The sequence below is a fragment of the Neltuma alba genome, unplaced genomic scaffold, assembly GCF_004799145.2.
Source record: "Neltuma alba isolate B1F8T4 unplaced genomic scaffold, ASM479914v2 tig00011538_pilon, whole genome shotgun sequence".
Classification (NCBI taxonomy): domain Eukaryota; kingdom Viridiplantae; phylum Streptophyta; class Magnoliopsida; order Fabales; family Fabaceae; genus Neltuma; species Neltuma alba.
The window spans coordinates 151577-172464 of record NW_021636200.1 but is presented as its reverse complement, the minus strand read 5'-3'; the positions used below and the strand labels follow the sequence as shown (position 1 = coordinate 172464).

Genomic DNA, 20888 nt, shown 5'->3' with positions numbered 1-20888 from the left:
CTCAATTAGATCCAAAATTCCAAAAACATAAATCTAATCACACAACTCTCAATCTAATCACAAATGTTCAACTGATACAAATGAATCTTAGAATTGAAAGTGAAAATTAGATATGAAAAGACTCCCTATTCAACTCCATGAACTTAGGTCAGCTTCATTGCTAGGAGAACTTGAAGATTCAGCTAGTCATGCTTTAATTTGCAGCAAGATCAATGAGAATCATGAAAAATCATGGAAAAGGGAGGAATTGGACGAAAATGAAAGAGAGAATTGAGAGAAGGCATAGAGAACAAGAAAAAAAATGATCTGGTGGTTGGGAAAACTGAATGAGATGATGCTGAAACAAGCATGGGATATCTGATTTCAATATGGAAATTTTTTGTCGTCCCACAGCACATATTACTAAGAGTCCTTTCACAAATCTGCCACAGCGCATAAGATGATGTGTTGTGACGCCTGATGCAGAATGACCATAATTGCTAGTGAAATCTCCTTGTAGCTGTGGTACATAAAGTGAGGTGCCACAGCGCCTTAAACAGAATGGCCAAAGATGTTGATGAAGCTCCCTGAAATTCACACCAAACAAGGGATCAAAAGTACACACATATAAAATCACATAAAACATGTAAGAACACATATAAAACCTCACAATTCCCTTCACCAACTCTTATGCACAATGAATGCTAATTATACCCAAAATATGCAAGCATAAGTTTTGGACTAGAAATATATGCAAATAATGAGACTTATTAATTATATAGAGTGGACAGAGCCGGTGGAGAAGAGAGACAAAGGGTAAATAGAAAAAGAGATGCAGTTCTTAAAAAGTGATTAGCAAAATTGTTAATGACATTGATAACATTGTTTCACAAGGTAGAAGCTCATTATAGAAGTTAATAATTTTGTTGAGCTAGATGGACAAGACAACTCACTAGGACAAGAAGTGTAACCTAAACAAGATAATTCTCTTGTTACTAATAGTGCCTGTAGCAAGAGGATGAAGTGTGTCACACTTCTCTTTATAATCCATTGTACGTCAATTGAAACCAATATAAGTCGTTTCGTAACATGTCTGGACGAAAATTTTGAAACTCATGATTTCACTATTCATCCTGTCTGTACACTATTCATCTGAAAATAGGCTAACTTTGAAAATTCATAACTAATTCTACAAAAATCAAAATGAAGTGGTTCCAAATTTTACGTGAAGCTTATTAAGATTTCTATGGAGGAAAAATACTCACCAGGTCTAATTCCATCCAGAATAATTCTAGGAATTCGTCAAGGTGCACTGTTCTTTTGGTAAATTTTTGAATTTCTAGTATTTTTACCCAACTTTAGAAGGGCATAAGTCTTAGCACACAACTCCAAATTTGGTGATCTACCACTTGATTTAAAGCTAAAAATGAGATTTATTTGCTTACAAAATCTCAGGTCCAGATTCTATCATTTGCTTATTATTTTATGTGACACAAGATTGTCTCGTTTTAGGGCATTTTTATCCCCTAAACCATATTTTCTTCAATTTTCCTTTCTCTTTTCCAATTGCAATCCATTCCAACACATCACACCATGATTATAAACCATCACATAGCATTATAATTTACATAATATCAAAGTATTCCATATCCATAATCCATTACAAGCTTATAGCAAAGGTCAACAAAATATAATATAACGTAATACATTGTCATAAAGTCTCCATGGCCTCCCTAGCTCACGCCAATTCTTTGCCCTTATCCATACTTGGTCCACTCCCTATTAGTGTATAATTTAACATAGGGAGTGAGATTTCATAGAAATCTTAGTAGCAATGAATTATAATTATCATGTTAATCAAGTAATGCATAAAGTGATATGTCATAAAACTTCAAACATCCTCAAGTCACATAAAATCACATTTTTCATCAAATCAAGAGAGGAATCAAACACACTTTAACATTAACATATTATCATGCATTTGGCCAAAGCATATCAAATGTCATAAAATCAACAATGCCACAAAATAAATTCCTTAGTTCAAGCAACCACATAAGCACATTACACAAGCAAGATAAACAATCAAATTACAATTCAATGCTACCTTTTACTACTTCTCCAATTCGGTCACCTCAAGGGACAATGATCTTCCTTGATTCTTCCTCCTAAAACCTATTGAATCAAGCATAAACATAGGCCACATTAACTATTAAATAACTTGATTACAACACTTTAACACTAACTTAACAATTTTCCCTCTTTTTCTTTGATTTTTAACAAAATGATTCCTCCTTTAGAATCAATCATCTCATGACTCAATCCTACACAATTTTTCATGAGGAATCCAAATATGCAATCTGATTTTTGAAATTCAAACTCCTTCCCTATGAACCTGGTTTGGCCGAATAGGGGATATATGTTTCCAAAAATTCTATTTTTGATTCCAATGATTTTAAACACTTCCCACACAACATAACCCTACACAAAAATATGTTTTAAAGCCATTAGGATCATCAAATCAAGCCAAACAATCAGCTCCTGCATGAACAGTGTTGGCCAAAATTCTCCCCCCAAACCCTAACCTTGATTTCATCCAAAAATTAATCCATACATCCTTAATCTTGCTTATTCCACTTGATTATTAAGGTTTCTATCCTTTCTAAGCATCACACATCCTAACCAAATTTTGGCAGAATTTTCAGCATTTTTCTAGTATTTTTCCAAGCCAAAATCTTAATCCATTAATGTAAAACTTAGGGATAATGATCCTTAGACATACCTTAATGTTTCCTTGAAGTAAGTTGGATGATTCCTTGCCTAAAACACCTCAAAATGTTTGAACAAGGGTGCTGGATGAATAGTGGCAGAGTCTCCCCTTATTTTTCCCAATTTTCCAACATTTTCTTCTTATTTCCTAGGGGTATATATAGAAAATTCAAGTCTGCCCCTTCCCTCTTCAATTAGATGAAATTGGACACCTAAGAAGGTGTATGTGGCAGCTATCAAGTGTGGAAAATATTTAGATTTGAACAAGTGTCCCTTTACTAGATATTTCCAGCCATTTATCCCTTATTTTTCACTTTTTGTTTAATAAAAATGGAGGATCTGGAAAGTGTATAAATTTGGGTCCTTCTTGGGTCCATTGTGGGCCCCATAAATGGTTTGTACTAGCCCACAAACCAAATCACTATCCCAAACTAATTTGAAACTTTATCGGTTACTATTCACTAGTAACATTTCATAATTTTTCTAGACCTTCAAAAATTCATTTCTCTCCATGATAACTCACCTTTTAATATGAGAATATGATCTCAAAATTTTTAGAATTTTTCACCACCTTTAGCTATTTAGTTTGAATTTTCTCTGATTAGGCCTTTGTCAGTAATTTTGAGGGAAAATAAATTCCCTAAAATTAATTTTTGAACTTCAAGGCCTTTAACCAATTTTATAAATTCAAATAAATATTTAGATGATTTATCTATCAATCTCTCAAATTTATTGAGGCCTCTAACTAATTAAAATAACTATTTTTCTTTGATTTTCCAATATTTTCCTGAAAAACCTCTGTTTACGAGAAATTCCGTAATAAATTATTTTCACCGTAATTCTACCTTTCAAGCCTCAAATGAGTTTCTAAAACCTATACTCTACATTTTTCCTATTTTTCAGGAATTTTCTAGAATTTTTTTCCAAATTTTTTCGTTTTGCCCTTCCTATACTGATAATTACGGAAATGTCAGCCCAGACCTTACCAGGGTTTCCCATCAAAAGTTGTTTCATCTCCCCATCTAGTTTTATGTTGACCCTCATCCCAATTTTTGATTTCCTATATCCAGGTGAAAATTCTTGGGATGTGACAAAGTGGGTGTGTAGAAAGTGTGAAAATATTTAAAAGAACTTACTGGGGCAATATGTCGAGTGGCTGAGGTGAAAAGACATTTTCTTAATATAAAAATTATAAAACAATTTTAAGAAGGTAACTATGGGAGAAAAAGAATTAGACTGGAGTGTTAAAATGCCATCATAGTTATAAAGAACTTATCTTATTTTGAAAATAAGACAAACCCTTTATAACACTTTTCCTCCACCCAAACAATTCATTCAAATTATAAATAAATATTGATTTTATTTGTATAAAATTTTTAATTTACAATTTAAGTTTCCAGCTGCAAAATTTTTCAATAATAGATCCTCAAGTTATTCTACATTCTAAACTAATTAAAATCTCAATAATATGTGAGACAATCAAAATAAATTATTTAACTTAAATTTAATTAATATATATATGATATACATATATATATATATATGTATATCATAAATAATGTATTTTTCAACAAAAATTTAATTTTAAATACTAATAGCAGCAAATAGATAAATTTAAACTGATTAAAAATTAACTACTCATTTATCTCTAATTTTTTATAATCATCTACGATCAAAACTCAATACTTATTCTATACCTAAATCTCATAATTTTTTCTAATCATTATAATAATACTGCCATTAGAAAGTTTAAAATATATAGAAAATATTCATAAAGAAATTTTGATAAAAAAAAAAAGTAATTTTATGTTCCTAAATTATCGGGAGTATTTACTTTTCCACTGAACTTTCGGTGGAAAAGTTATCTTTTTTAAAAATATAATAAAATATTATTAATTTTAATAATAAAATATTATATTTTATATTATTTCATTTTACTTCTAAATTTCAATTTTTTAGGAAATAATAATACTTCAATTAAATTTTTATTTTTTTAATTAATTAATTTAATTTTTTTACTTAAATTTTAAAATAAAATTTAGGATGTTATATGAGGCACTTGATAGAGGAACTGAAGAATAATGCAAGGAAATTTAGCCATACAACAAGCCAACACTATCAAGTTACAAGTGCCACCACTTTTTGATGAACTTTGCAAAATGCTTCAAGAATATGGGATTAAGGTGGAAAAAATACCTCCCATATATTGTTTACTTGTGTTGTTGATAAGCTTAGGACAACGGTCCAATCTCCAGCTGCAATTAAAAAACAAGTGATAATGGACATGTTTTATGGTTCTCATTGGATGGTTGTTTGACCACTTATTATGCTGACTTTTAATGCATATTCAACAGAACTTCTTCTGGTAAAAAAAAAAAAAAAGGACTTCTAACTATTGTTGATGACTGTTGTGTATTTTGGTATATACTAACAATGCTATCAGTCCACAAAAATATACTAACAATGCTATGTGGAGATGACTGGATTATATTTTTACTGTCAGTGTTCTATTACTTATACTGTGACAGCAAAATGTTATAAATTATAATGAAGATGTCTTTCTTTATTTTAACAAATTGTGATTGATATATTATATTTTTCTAGATTCTGTGAAAGTGCAGCATGATATAAGAGTGAATGATGGAATGGATACTGGAATTTCTTCATCAAACGATAGGCGAAGGTTGGTTATAAAAGAAAAATTAGATTTAGAACTTAAAAATGAGAGGATGATTGGAGATTTTGATGATATTGTTTATAAAGTTAACAGTTTTTTTTATCTAAATTTCATTAGCAATAGTTTTATTTTATTTATGTGAATAAATAAAAGGATGGGCGTTAAGTTTAAATAAAAAAATTTGCCAATTTTACTCAGCCAAAAAAGAATACTTGGTAAAAATGAAACAAGTTGGAACTGCTTTTTTTTTTTTTTTTGCCAACGTGAACTTTTGTATATTATGCAATTTGAATTAAGGCTGAAATTAATTAATATATAATAGAAGTTCAGAAATATAAACTAGGAAGTTAAAAAATCATAAATAAAATAGTAAATTAGTTATTATCACTTCTTCCTTTCTTCTCTTGAATCCAACAAAGATTATTGACACAATAAAATAATATTAAAATTTTTGAGAGAATTACAATAAGATCTTAAAAAGAGAAAAAAAAATTATAAAACAAATTATAGAAATTGTCATTCTCCACTTAAAAACTTGTTATTACAGACAAGTTAGATTATTATTGAGACTTTTTAATAATTATTTTTTTTTAGCATTTGATTGTAATTCTCCCCAAATCTTTCTACCCTTCCGTACTTTCCCTCCCCTGCCCTTCCCCGGAGGGAACGGGCCCTTGACCCATCAGATCCATTCTCATTTGCTCATTTTCGAATTGAATCCTAAGTAGAGAGATTGACTATTGAGAGAACAGAAGCTGAGAGTGAGAGAGACCTCGAAGGTCTGAGAGGGAGAGGACGCTGAGGAAGCTTTTGAGGAAGGTCTAGGCGTCGTGGGAGCTGGTTTTCGAACCAAAGTAGGTCCCTAAACCTTTCACCGCCTCTGGTTCTTCGATTGGAGTATTTTTGGGTTGAAAGGGTGACTGGTTTGGGGTTTGTGATGGGGAAAGGCCGTGATTTGGGAGTTGGAGTTATAGTAGAGGTAGATTAAATATTTACTGGAGATTAAAGCTTGGGTAGTTGATAAATATGACTGCATGTTGATTATTCTGTATGATTGATGAATTTCGGACCAGAGGATTTGTTTTCTGATGCTAACTGAAATTTTAGATGATTAAGATTGGGGGTTTGATGTTTAAGTGTGTGAATGGATTTTGTGACTGATGCGGAATTTCTTTTATGTGGGCTTGTTGATTTTGTCTCTTTGCTATGGCTATTTCACAGAGGAACTCTTCAGTTTAAAATGAACAAATCTGTGTTTAAGTGGGATTGCAATGGTAGGACATGATGCTTGCGCGGGCGCGCGATCTTGTTGGTGGTATGAATGCTTGTGTCTGATTCTTCCTTGCTGAGTAGATTATATTAGGCGTGTATAATCTTATTTAAATGATGATGAGTATGTGTTTGTAGGTCCTTATGTTTGAACAAAGTTGCTTGTTCGTTTTGAATGTCAAAAGAGAGAGAGAGAGAGAGAGAAAATCGGTTAAAGTGTTGCTGTCTAAAAGTTTTGAAGATTAAAATTGATTTAAATACTCATCAAATGTGAAGAATAATTGCTGTTCGGAAACTGATTTAAACTTAGTTATTTGCTGTCACTGATGTTAAATAAGAATCCATAAAAGGTTCAAAGATGTTGATTTATGTGCTACGATGATGAATATAAGAAATAGAAGCCTATGCGTGTGATTCTGTCATTATGAACAAAACGGGGGAAGCTTAAAATCATGTCTATTAAATTAGCAGTAATTAAAATGTTTATATATTAATGAAAACTCTGTGTGTGTGTGTGTGTGTGTATCAAGTGCTGTTGTCATTTGTGTAGACAGATTATATTAAAGTGATTGAAATTGATAAAGTAATGATATGGCTAAATGGGCTAATCTTGGAGGTTGAAATCTGATTCTTCCTTGCTGTAATGGATTATATGTGGTGACTGAATTGCAAGGGAAAACTTACCATAATATGGGCTAAGGAATTACATATAATTACTATTTAATGCTTGTGAATGCTAATCACTTTTGCTGTCTAAAACATGGTTAAAGGAATTAAATTAGCGTTGAATGTTATATATATATATATATATATATATATATAGTTTGGTGATTGTGGGAAAGTGGGCTAGCTATTATTGGCCCATGAACTAGTATTTCACCCTAAATCTTCCAGGATCATTTAATCATAAATGCTGTAACGGTCAGATTAAGATAAAATCTGACCATATCTGATTATTATCCTATCCCATGATTCTAGGAGCTGTTTAGGGAAACCAAATCAGATCTACTGTTTAAGGAAACCAAATCAGATCTACAATAATTAGGAATATTCTCCCCCATCCTATAAATCATGTAAAATGCTATTCAATAAATATACATAGTGAATCATTTAGAAAAACTAATATGGTATCAGAGCACTGATTTGAAAATAATCTCAATGGCGTTCAAAGCTGCTCTTCTGCAGCCATGCGCCTTCGCTGCTGAGGGCAGCAACTCTGATCCCTCACAGCAAGGGACGCAGGCCCTAGTCCCTCAGTCTGATGCGTTCTCCCAATTTCCGGTTACCCATCGCCTAACTGGGCATAATTACCTACAATGGTCCAGATACGTCTTGATGTTTGTTCGGGGACGAAATAAGGAGACCTATCTTACTAAAGCTCCACCAGCATCCACCGACTCCCAGTTTGCAACATGGTGTGCAGAAAACAACCTAGTAATGGCGTGGCGTATTAACTCCATGACTGCCGATATAGGAGAAAACTACCTTCTCGCCACCACAGCCAAAGAAATCTGGGATTCTGCTAAAGCTACCTATTTTGTCACCAAAAACACAGCAGCTCTATTTCAGGTTAAGCGACAACTCCATGACCTAACCAAAGGTGATCAAACTATTACTCAATATTATACTGCTCTAATGAAACTTTGGCAACAAATAGACCTCTATGAGGTCCATGAATGGCCCAGCACTGCAGCAGCCATGTATTACAAAAAACTAATGGATCAAGAACGCTACTATAAGTTTCTTCTTGGTCTTGATGATTCCTATGAGGATGTGCGAGCAAGAATCATGAGTCTCAAGTCACTTCCATCACTACTTGAAGCATTCAACACTGTTAAGTTTAAGGAAAGCCGAAAGGTATTAATCACTGCCTCTAATATTTCCTCTACTTCAACTAACTCTCCTATTCTCGCTGTCAATGGCCCACAAAGTGATCACAAAGCAAAAAGGGGTAATAAGTGGTGTGACCACTGTCACAAGAGTGGTCACACCCGAGAAGTGTGCTGGAAGCTATATGGCAAGCCTCCAAACAACAAACCTAGGGGCAAACTTGGCAGCAAGGGAATGCTAGTAGGTGTTAACTCTAATGAAACCATAAGTCATGATGAGCTGCTGTTGCTGTGCAAATTTTTGGATAAGCACCTGCCCTCTACTTCTGACAGTGAGAACACTACACCTTCTGTCACTCTAGCCCATGCAGCTAGTGCTCTCACTCATGCTTTTCATAGTCTGACTACATCTAAAAATCTATGGATTATAGATTCTGGTGCAACTCATCACATTATTGGATTTAAGGAATTATTTTCTGACTTTAGTAATTTTTCCATACACAAAACTGTGGAAGTTACTAATGGGCAATTTGCCCAAGTCAAGGGCTCGGGAACTGTGATTATTACTCCTAATATTACTCTGCATGATGTCTTATATGTTCCTGAGATTGAATGTAGCTTGCTCTCAGTACAACAGGTCGCTGAAAAACTTCACTGTCTTGTTACTTTTGATAACATTAGCTGTGTTTTTCAGGACTTGGCATTAGGGAAGAAGATTGGCGCTGCTAAAGTATGGAATGGCCTTTACTATATACAAGGGTTCTCCCTACAAAAGTCTATTTGTCACTCTGTCTTATCCCCTATGCCCCTTGATGAAATAATGTTGTGGCATTCTAGATTAGGCTACCCTAGTCTACATTATATGCAAGTTTTATTTCCAAATATTAATAATACTGCTATTGCTGAATTTCATTGTGACACTTGCTATTTTGCCAAACAAGTTCGAAATACATATTCATCTCACCCATATAATCCTTCTCATCCTTTTTACCTTATACATAGTGATGTTTGGGGGCCATCTAAATCTGGAACACATTCCAAAGCTCATTGGTTTGTAACTTTTATTGATGACCACACAAGATTAACTTGGGTTTTTCTAATGAAAGATAAATCTGAGGTTTTTTCACTTTTTGAAAATTTCTATGCCTTTATTAAAAATCAATTCCAAGCCTTTATCCAGATTTTGCGAACCGATAATGGCATAGAGTATTTAAATTCCTCTTTTACAAATTTTTTGGCCACTAATGGTATCCATCATTAAACCTCTTGCACCTACACTCCACAGCAAAATGGCATCTCTGAAAGAAAAAATAGGCACCTACTTGAAGTACCTAGAGCCCTCATGTTTGAAACAAATGTTCTTTCAAGATTTTGGGGAGATGCTATACTTACTGCTACACATTTAATAAATCGCATGCCTTCCAAAGTCTTAAAATTCAAAACTCCTCTCCAGACACTTCTTGAGCATTTTCCCAACTCTGCCCTCTTTACCTCTTTACCTAAAAAAGTATTTGGTTGCACTGCTTTTGTTTACAATGAACATGGGGGGAAACTGGATCCTAGAGCAATAAAATGCATTTTTCTTGGCTACTCTTCAAACCAAAAGGGATATAAATGCTACTCTCCTATCACTAACCGAATTTGTATTACTATGAATGTAAGGTTTGTTGAAACACAGCCATATTATTGCAAATCACCTACTCAGGGGGAGAATCAGGGAAATGATTGGATAATTTGTGATCACTCTGACAAGCAAACAGAACCTTTAACCTACACAAACCCTTCCATGCCTCTAGATATACATATTACCCCACCATCTATACTTGCCACATCTCCAGAACCTCAACACAGCCTCTAAAATAGCTTAGACAGGACTGACCAAACCCCAACCAGACCTGAAAACTACCCAAACAGGCTTGTACCTCAACACAGAAACTTCTTTGAACCCCTAAACTCTATTTCTGATCAAGATATGACTGAAAACTCGATAGAATCACCTATTCACAGCACAGAACAGCAAAACATTGAACAAAGGCCCCCAACTAATCCAACACAGCATCATGATTCTGCACCTAAACCTAGTCCTGAAGATCTCCATTGGCCCATTACTTTAAGAAAAGGTAAAAGGAGCTGTACTCAGCATCCTATCAGTAAGTATGTGTCTTATGCTAAGCTCTCTCCTCATCTAAAGACTTTTGTAGCTAACGTAGAAAATGTGAAGATTCCTAAGAATTTCAATGAGGCTATTTCAGATACAAATTGGAAGCAAACCATCGAAGAGGAATTAAGAGCTCTACATAAGAATAGAACCTGGAAAATTACAAATCTGCCTAAAGGTAAAATAATGGTAAGTAGTAAATGGGTATTCACAGTAAAATATAATCCAGATGGGAGTATAAATAAATATAAGGCTCGTTTAGTTGCTAGAGGGTTTACTCAAACCTATGGCATAGATTATCAAGAAACCTTTGCTCCTGTAGCAAAACTCAACACTGTGAATGTACTATTGTCTATTGCTGCAAACTTGGACTGGTCTTTACATCAACTTGATATTAAAAATGCTTTCCTAAATGGAGATCTAGAAGAAGAAGTTTATATGGAAATCCCTTTGGGGATGAGAAATTCAGAAAACTTTGAGAAAGTTTGCAGGTTATACAAATCTTTGTATGGGCTAAAACAGTCCCCCAGAGCTTGGTTTGAGAAATTCTCCCAAGCAATTAAGGGGCAAGGCTACAAACAATGTCAGGCAGATGATACACTATTTATTAAGCACTATGATGACAAACTAAAAGCTCTCATTGTATATGTTGATGATATAGTATTAACAGGTAATGATGAGAAAGAAATTGCGAGGCTGAAGGAAAATTTAGCAACAAAGTTCGAAATAAAAGACCTAGGTCCACTATGATATTTCCTTGGGATGGAAGTGGCACGAACAAAAAGAGAGATAAGTGTATCCCAACGAAAATACACACTGGACCTCCTAAAGGAAACAGGGATGCTAGGATCTCGGCCAGCCAACACCCCAATGGAACTAAACCAAAAGCTGACAATAAAACCCGATGGAGAAGCAGTAAACAAAGAAAGGTATCAAAGGCTAGTGGGGAAACTCATCTACCTATCCCACACTAGGCCTGATATTTGTTATCCAGTTAGTGTAGTAAGCCAATTCTCAAGTAGTCCCCAAAAGGAACATATGACAGCAGTTTACAGAATCTTAAGATATCTTAAAAAGACTCCAGGACAAGGACTATTCTTTGCAAAAAGTGACTCTAGAGAAGTGGAACTCTTTACAGATGCTGACTGGGCAGGCTCTAAAAGGGATAGACAGTCCACCACTGGTTATTGCTCCTACATATGGGGAAACTTAGTAAGTTGGAGAAGCAAGAAGCAACCGGTAGTTTCAAGAAGCTCAGCAGAATCAGAATATAGGGCTTTAGCTCTAGGTATTTGTGAGGGGATATGGCTTGTAAGACTTCTTAAGGAGTTAAAGATGGAAAGCAAGGTACCAACAAAGGTGTGGTGTGATAATCTCTCAGCAATAAAAATTGCCAACAATCCTATACATCATGATCGCACAAAGCACGTGGAAATAGATCGTCACTTTATCAAAGAAAAGATTGACAACAAAGTGATTGACCTAGCCTACATACCCTCAAGATATCAGATTGTAGACGTGATGACAAAGTCCTTAACTCGAGAAAAATTTGAAGGTTTCAGGAACAAGCTAGGAATGATCAACATCTATTCACCAGCTTGAGGGGGAGTGTGGGAAAGTGGGCTAGCTCATGAACCAATATTTCACCCTAAATCTTCCAGGATCATTTAATCATAAATGCTGTAATGGTCAGATTGAGATAAAATCTGACCATATCTGATTATTATCCTATCCCATGATTCTAGGAGCTGTTTAGGGAAACCAAATCAGATCTACAATAATTAGGAATATTCTCCCCCATCCTATAAATCATGTAAAATGCTATTCAGTAAATATACACAGTGAATCATTCAGAAAAAATAATAGTGATAAGAATGTTATATTTAAATGTCTTATTGTTTTGATACTTAAATATCCTTGAGCTAATTATGCATGTATAATATGCATATTTGCTGCTGCGGCATGCTAGAAATTCATTGAAGAGCATGATTGAAATAATAAAAGTGCAATATTACTACTGCTTGATGAAACTAGGAAATTAGGAGAAACATGGGAAACGGGAAGGCTGTAGAGACTGCTAGACATATAAAGATTAAATATAGAAATTTTGTATGAGATGACCAACCACATCAGGAGAAGAGAGTGTGCCTGAGTGGGGGTTATAGAGAGAATTAGTTATGGTTAATCCTATTTAACATACCTTACATATATACTGGTAATGTTAGGATTTAATTGGCAGCCCAGCTTGCCAAGAAGAAAGCCAGAGCAAGGTACCAACATAGGAAAACAAGAGAAAGATAGTTTTAATCATTAATTTCATATGTTTTGCATTGGTTGCATGTCTGTTTGTGCCATATTTACTGTAGATAAGTATGAGGACATGTAAATCCTTACCATAGTTATTGCCTTGGCTATGTGCATTTATGTCGTTGTTCAGTGCAATATCTTGCAAAAGCTTGTGCGTAGCTAATAGCTACTCAGTTGATGTGATTAACTTTGGTTGATGCCAGGTTAACAAAATCGTTGATGCGATTAATATACCTTGGTTGATGCCAAGTTGTTAGAATCGTTGAAGCCTGTACAAAGCAAGTGTATTTTATTAAATAAAGATTAAATAAATAACTAGAGTGGCTATTAACATTATAAATTAGAAATTAATTTCTAACATTATTAATCGAAGATGAAAAATCACATTTTTAAGTGCATTGATAAAAGTCGCTTGCCAATGATGGTGGTTTAGGATCATAGTAAGCTCTTGCAGGGAAATCCAAATCAGGGCTCCTCCTCACAGCACTAGTTCTGTAAAGTCATCGTACACTTTTTCTTTCTCTTTCTAACACACACCTTCGTCTCTCTATCATTTCATTGGGTAATAATTTGTCAATTTCAAATTTTCAACATCTGTTATTTTTTTTTATTGCGCATTGTTGTGTTCTTGGATTGATTTCTTAGATTGAATGTATGAATGATTCCCGTGCTTGCTTTAAGCTTTGAAACTGATATCGGGTTTATTCAGTGTGGAAATTAATTTCAATAAATTTCGGAAAATGTTTGTATCCTGAGCTATTCAGAGATGGAACTAGGACTAGGTTCAAGCCAATAGGGGCAGCCGCCCCCTCTAGATAATTCTGTTTGATGTATTTTTGCGTGTATGTTTTCTTATTTCCTTTGACATTTTAAATTCTGCTCCTCTTCAATTTTCATCTGCCCCCAAGTAATCAGGGAAAAAGCCATGTTGCACAATCAATCAAGTTTTATAGCAATCTATATGTTGATCAAAGAAAAAATGTTCAGTTTCATATAAAATGTAAGAGATGGTGGATTATTTGGTAAAAAGAAAAGTCTTCATTATTATAAGCTGCTGTCACTCATATTTTGATCTTTCCGTGCTAACCTATTAAAAAATTATTCATTTAATAAATATTTAATGAAAATTAATTTATAATAATTATAAATTTTCTCATTAGATATGAATTCCCAGTTCCAATAATTTTTCTTGTTCCGTCCCTGGAGCTATTTGTTTGGTTAATATTAGCCAGTGGGTATTGAGCGAGTTACAGTGGCGTGTGGGATATCTATTATGAACAATGAAGTGTTGGTATTTGTGAGTTACTTTTCCGATTTGCAGGTGTATCCTAGGTGTGTTTATCTTGGTTATGTCTGCTATGTTGATCTTAAAGATTTTCTTGTTCTTTGGCTAGTATCTTATGAGTTTCTTGGTCAGAGAAGTGTTTGGTCCAATTATTTTCCATTGACTATAGTGGATGTCTTCTTTGCTATGTTGTTTTATGTACATCTAACATGCTTCTTGATTAGGGATTCTAGGTATTTTGTAGCTTCTCATGTGCTGGATTTTAAGGTTTTTTATCTGGCATACATCCTGCAAATTTAAAAATTTTATACTTTCATGTTTTGATTTAATTGATCTGCCAGAGATGGAAGATTCTTCCTCGCAATCCTTTTTCAAGAAGCACTGGGAAGGCTTTACGGGATTCTGGTCAGAAAGGTTCTCATTTCTTGACAACTATACCAGGTTCAAGAATCTCCCCTCTTGGTCTAGCTCTGATGTTGAGGAGTTCATTGCTTCTAACCCTGTCCATGGACCTGTAGTAAGAATTTTTTCCCCTAATTTATTCTATTTATGTGGTTTCTCTGTCTACGACTTATGTAAGTTTGTTGAGTGTATGATTGAAATTTTGGCCTTCTTGGTGGTTAGCATGTTCTCCACATCGTCTTCTGCTATTGTTACATTGTCTTTCTGCTTGTTCCTGAGATATTCATCTGTCCTTATCCTGCTATTCCTGCTATTGGAATTTCATATTTCGTATATCCTTTTGTATCACCCATTTATGGAAAAGTTTTCTATGGTTTACTGAGGAAGGAGATTGTTACAAAGGACGAGAATAAGAAATCTCTGAAATGAATGTGAAAAATGAAGAAAAACAAGCAAAAGGGAAGAAAAGTCCTTTTTGAAAAATAAAGGAATAAAATAAAATGTAGCAAAGCAATCCAATCTCTTTCCTAATTTGAGGCGGAAATGTCTTCAAATTACCATGAGCAGCACGCCACACTGAGGAGATGAATGCTTTTCTTTACTACAATGCCACAAGTCCAAAGACAAAGGAAGACCTTTAAGAGTTCAAGCCTTCCTCTCCAACCAAGTAGATCCTAACACTAGAAACACTGAAGAGTGGTAATTTGATTTAGCTTCTTTTTTTCATACCATATTAATACAAAACCTTCCAATGTTTGAGGACGCCCAAAGTCTCCAAAATCACCTGACAATTCACTACACTGAAAGGGTGCTGGAGTTTGAGAAAAGGGGCGGCTGTTTTTGAACTATTTATAAGCATGGTGGGCATATTGAGAAAAAGGGGTTTTCAGACAGGATAAACGTTAATGCTATTCAGTTTCTATCAAAACATCTTAACATCAGGGGGAACTTTAAAATTCTAGAATAGTTCATACACCTACAAATTTGTCTCTATAAGGAGAATGGACTTGGTCAGAAATTGAAGAAAATATTTGCTTGGGTAAGCATGTGAAGACTCAATATTCTCTTTATCTCTTATCTGGATGTGGAAAGAGATAGTGGTTTCAACAAGTGGAAAAGAGCGACTTGTGTGCTTCTGATACATAATACATGATTTAATCCAGGAGTTCATTTTGGTATTCTTGTATTATCAATAGTGCTGTTGTCTATGCCTTAGATTTTTTAATCGGCTGACTTTCTATGTATTTGCTAATTTGAATCATGATTGAATTTCTTGTTGGTGCATCCATGGGTGTTGTAAATAGTTTGATGACAAATTGTTGGAGTTATCTGCCCTTGAGGGAGTAAATCCAAGATCCGAACCGAAAATCTTACTTTCAAATTTAAGCTGAATGGAATTAATTATTTTAGATGATTAATATTATATCAGATTTGGTTGAGTTTCTAATTTTAAAATAGGAGATAATTCTTACCTTGTCTCTCTCTGGTATTGGATCAGTTTGGTTGAGAAAAATTCTCCTTGCATATATGATTTACTTACTTTTGTTTCTAGTTTCCATGGAGCTAGATAATAAAGTAGGTAATAGTGTAATGTTGGTATTTGCTATAGTAATGTGAATGTGTAAAGGTCATTTGTATCTCCTTCTATATGGAGACTTATTTGGATTATAAAGCCTATTTTTTTGACAAACATATTTGAAGTTTTTACTTGGACTTCCAACTTTTAGGAACACTTCTTCACATGACGTATTTCAATTTGTGTTAGTGTTGCCATTCGCCTGTGGGTGAAGATAAATGATCAAACATAAACTTACCCTTCTGGAAGCTTTCATAAACACTGAGTATAAGCCAATGACCTAATCATTTGATAAATTAATTAGTTTAAGATGCATGTTGAGTTACGACCATTAGCCAAATGCAATAGTTAGAAATTTTGAAACTTTCTCGTAGTTCAAGTTACTTACAACTAAAAGGCCAAAGATTCATCTTCTTATTGTGATGTGTAGCATTTTGTTTATAAATGACCTCATCCTATTTAATATATTCAGTCCTAGAAATTGAATTCTTGACTTGTTAAGTATTTGAAGTCACTAATGTATAGCTTGGTGTATGGAATGATTTGCTATTAAAGATATTATTAATTTAGCAGTATTTGTATCAACAGACTATATAGTTATTCTTAGAATGGTTGTTTTCATGTTAAATCGGGATATGGACTTGGTTAGGTGAAGCTTTCAACTTACGCTTAAAAATGGGTGAAACACATGCAATTGGTCATATTCTTTTGGTTTTTAAATATCATTTCAATTTGCAGTTGTGGAAGATAATTGTTAATCATACTGTTATATGCAGTATTTGTTGAATGTTTCTCTGAATAAAGAAAATTGCCTTCTGGAAAATTTGTTTAATTTCTGTTTGAGCAGAAAATTGAGTTCAAAGTTGTTTTTCTTTGCTATCATTTTAGCTGAAAACTACAAGAGAAGCAGTGAACTATGGTCTCACAGGAAGTATCATTGGAGCAGTATCTACTGCAGGCTTTGCTTACAAATATTCCAAGAGTTTGCATGGTAGTGTACCACTTCTGTCTACTGCTGATGCTTTTGGCAAAATTTAATATTTTAGATGATGGCAATTCTTTTCCTGGGAAAATCACATTGAGGACCCGTAACTTTTACCAATACTTGTTAAGAACCATAAAATATAAATTCTCAAGGACTGTAGAATTAAGTTATTTCTTATGCTTGTTAAAGTTACTACTTCATGTTTCTGATGCTCAAGTACCTCGAGGGCAATGGACATAATAATTTATCCCTTGTGCTTCCTCAAGGTAGCACTTATGTTCCCTAAAGGTACACTTTTTTGTTCTAGATGTTGTAAGAATGCTTTTTTTTGTCACTACCTTTGCATGAAACACACCTGTAACACATGGAAGATCAGTAATTTTAGGAAACATAGGTGGTAACTTTAATAAGCAACAACAGTAACTAACCCCGCGGGGTTAGGTCAGCTGGCTGGGGCTGTCCTAGCTTAACCACGGATCTCGGGTTCGAGACGTGGGAACGCAGCACTCCAAGGGGCCAGGGGCGCCGTCCGAAAGGATCCTTGCAAGCCCCCGAATCCGGACTAGTCTAGGGTTGTTGTCACAGCTAAAAGACGCCTATTACCCTGGGATACCGGATGGAGTAATCCAAAAAAAAAAAAAAAGCAACAACAGTAACTTATTTCATTGATCCTTGGGAAGAATTTTGATTTTTAAAGTCTTTAACTGTCATTACGAGTTTAGATTTTTAAATGTCATTTTCACTGTTTTATATCTTCTTCTAATAGCGAATGATGATTTTGCATGGCCAAATGGCTGTACGGAACCTTAAACTTCATAGTGATGTAGTTAAAGTCATAAAACTTAAAATTTCTTGAAGGCCATAGAAATAAGGCACCTCTAGGTCCCGTTTGGTATGAAACATTGAAAATAAGGGATAGGGATTGTGATTGTAGAGAAAAATCATTAAAAAAGTTTTTAGCATGGGTAATTGCTTATTATATGGAATTAGACAAGCTTATGGAAGTGGGATTGGGAAATACCATTTGCCCTCATGGTATTTCTCAGTTCCACATATATGGGTTTGTCCAATCCTATCTAACAAGTAATTTTGGATGCTAAACACTTTTTTAATACATTTTCTCAATCCCACTCTCAATTCCTACCTCTTATTTTTAATGTTTCGTACCACGCGGGGCCTTAATGGTTTCTTAAATTATCCTTCAAGCTTCCTAAATTTATAACTTGATCTTCAAGATGTTATAATGGTATTTTCATCCAAAATTTGGAACATATTCAATAATATTGGAAAACTTGGGAGTATAAGTGGTCAATTATTTTTATGGTCCTTGAGAGATCCTTGTGATATCAAGAAAATAAGCTGTAATGTTAGGGAGTATGGGTGATAAATTTAAGAAGCATCAATAATGATGATGATGATGATATATTTTGAAGGTCCGTAATTATAATAAGAATCCCTCCACGCCCTCCCCCTCTTTAATTAAATTACACATTTTGGCAGTTGAAATTTTGAAATCTTATTAATCACTGTCTGTGTGGCTTTCAGAGAAGGAGCTCTCAGGCTGCTTCTTTGCATGCAGAGTTTTTCGCCTCTCTAAACACATGCTATGATTTGCAATGAAAGAAGAAGCTTTCTGAATAGATTTCAGTCATTTGGGTGTAATACTTGCATCCACGTTGCTGACGCTTCCACTGTTATTTCTTCTATCTTAATTAACAGGTGCCGGGCTGTCTTTTGTTGCCGGGGGCGTGTTTGGATGGACATTTGGCCATGAAATTGCAAATCACACACTTCAACTTTACAGGTTGGATACCACGGCTGCACAAGTTAAGTTCATGGAATGGTGGGAAAAGAAATGTCAAGGACGATCTTAAAGTCCCCTATCCTACTGTGAACGTTTACAGCCTTTTCAATTATATAACTCTCCAGTACTTGCTTGTGTGATGGTTCAATGAATAAGCAGTACCTTGTCTTGAATCTTGATGTATGGTAGCATACTTTTAGATTAATTCCAGGCATTATAGCCCTTTTGAGTGTGGAATAAGCTGGATTATTTACTGCAATGTTTTTCCTCAGTGCATAAATCTTGTTCTCATTTAACTGTGTGTTTGTCTTTTTTTTCTTTTGACCTTTCTTTCTTTCTTTTTTAAGTTCTAAATTTGTTCCTTAGCTGGGCTACAGATTACGGAACGCTGAAACTGCTCTATTGCATAGACACCATCCATCTGTTGTAAGCACATTTAGATGGTTCATATTTTAATGATTTTTCTTTTTATTTCAGGAAAAAAATTATGAATTTGTACTATCTAAATTATAGAGAGCTGTATTATCTACGAGATATAAATAGTACTTTTCCAGTTCTTAATATAGAATTTAATTGTAAGTTAATTTTGGTCCTAAATATAAAACTTATTTATAATATTTATCAATTTTTTCTAAATTATCGTTATGGATATTTCTTTGATCATAATCAAGTAAGTGAGGGTGGAAGAGTATTAAGAAAGATGATTATGGTGTTTTAAGAAAAGCATATCATATTTTTTATAATTAACTAACTTATCTAACTTCTTTAATCTAATTAAATTAGTTAAATAGGTCTTATATTAAAAACTGGATGAGTAGTATGTTACTTATTGAGTTGGTGCTACTATTTCATATCCTTTCAATTTTTCTCCGTACATTTTTTTTGAACCAAGTGTACTTTTATTTTTATTCCTTTAACATAATTTTGCATTCCTTTAATATAAATATATCTATATATATATATATATATATATATATTAGAAAGATGAATCATACTTTTTCCTTATTACAGTCCAAAGTGGTCAATTTACATAAATAAAGTTGAATTTTATCCAAAAAAGGGTGAATATCCTATTTAGCTGTTAGCACGACAAGGGAGACGAATCTGGGTTCTTAAAATAGAGTTGGATTATGTTGTTAGCGAGCCTAACTCAATTAGTGTTTTTGTCTGAAAAAAATGTTAAATAAAATAATTCAATAAAATTGTTGATAATTGAGCTAATTTAACTTTATCGGCTTGGGCTGTAACTGATGACATTTTCAATAATGCAATTTACTGTCTTAACCGAATTTGAAAGCGACTCGTACCAATCAAATTATAGATGAAGTATGCATGTGGCGCACTTTGGTTCCTAATTAGAAATGAAGGCTTGTTTGATGGATGGGTTGTATTTTGATTAAAAAAACAAAAGAAGAAGGAAAGCGGAAATTTTTCACTTGTTTGGTATGTAAATGAAACAGAATGAAAATGATGAATATGATATACCCAAACACAATGATGAAAGAAGCCGTTGCTAACTATAGGATGCAGTCATGATCACCCTTGTAGAGATATTGTTAATGATGTTAGCCTTTTGTTTCATAGGGATTGGTTAGTGCCAATCCGTTTGGTTTCCTGAATCCTAAGAAATGTAATGTAATCCAATGAAAATGTAATACTCCTCCGGTCCTTATTATAAGACCCAATTTGACTTTTTATTTGGTCCTAATTATAAGACCCAATCCATTTTCTCTCTTATATTTATGCATTTTTTTCCAAGATAATCCTTCTAATAATGATAGTTTTAGCCAATATACTTAATTAGCAAGAATATTTTAGGAATAACAACACTTATTTATTATAAATAACTAA

At 33.9% G+C, this 20888-nt stretch overlaps 1 protein-coding gene across 8 annotated transcripts; it reads left to right on the top strand.

The window, feature by feature from the left end:
• Positions 1 to 6061: 6061 nt before the first annotated feature.
• Positions 6062 to 19605, top strand: LOC114714728 (succinate dehydrogenase subunit 6, mitochondrial). Of its 8 annotated transcripts, XM_028899494.1 has the most exons (6): positions 6606 to 6737; positions 12904 to 12975; positions 14612 to 14787; positions 17137 to 17239; positions 18953 to 19108; positions 19415 to 19605. In XM_028899494.1, exons 1-5 carry the CDS (start codon positions 6704 to 6706, stop codon positions 19105 to 19107), a joined length of 540 nt encoding a protein of 179 aa, XP_028755327.1. In that variant the 5' UTR covers positions 6606 to 6703; the 3' UTR covers position 19108; positions 19415 to 19605. The 8 variants fall into 8 exon arrangements, with proteins under 8 accessions (XP_028755328.1, XP_028755331.1, XP_028755329.1 ...); XM_028899495.1 differs by lacking the exons at positions 6606 to 6737; positions 12904 to 12975; positions 19415 to 19605 and adding exons at positions 6062 to 6276; positions 13419 to 13479 and having other exon boundaries at positions 18953 to 19333; XM_028899498.1 differs by lacking the exons at positions 6606 to 6737; positions 19415 to 19605 and adding an exon at positions 6062 to 6276 and having other exon boundaries at positions 18953 to 19333.
• Positions 19606 to 20888: the final 1283 nt, after the last annotated feature.

What these genes read in the sequence shown, in the direction of transcription:
- LOC114714728 (XM_028899494.1), top strand. Translation starts at nt 6,704, where the DNA reads ATGATGCTTGCGCGGGCGCGCGATCTTGTTGGTG. An exon ending in GGCGCGCGATCTTGTTGGTG is followed by an intron (nt 6,738 to 12,903) that starts GTATGAATGCTT and finishes TGGTAATGTTAG; the next exon opens with GATTTAATTGGCAGCCCAGC. An exon ending in CATAGGAAAACAAGAGAAAG is followed by an intron (nt 12,976 to 14,611) that starts ATAGTTTTAATC and finishes TTGATCTGCCAG; the next exon opens with AGATGGAAGATTCTTCCTCG.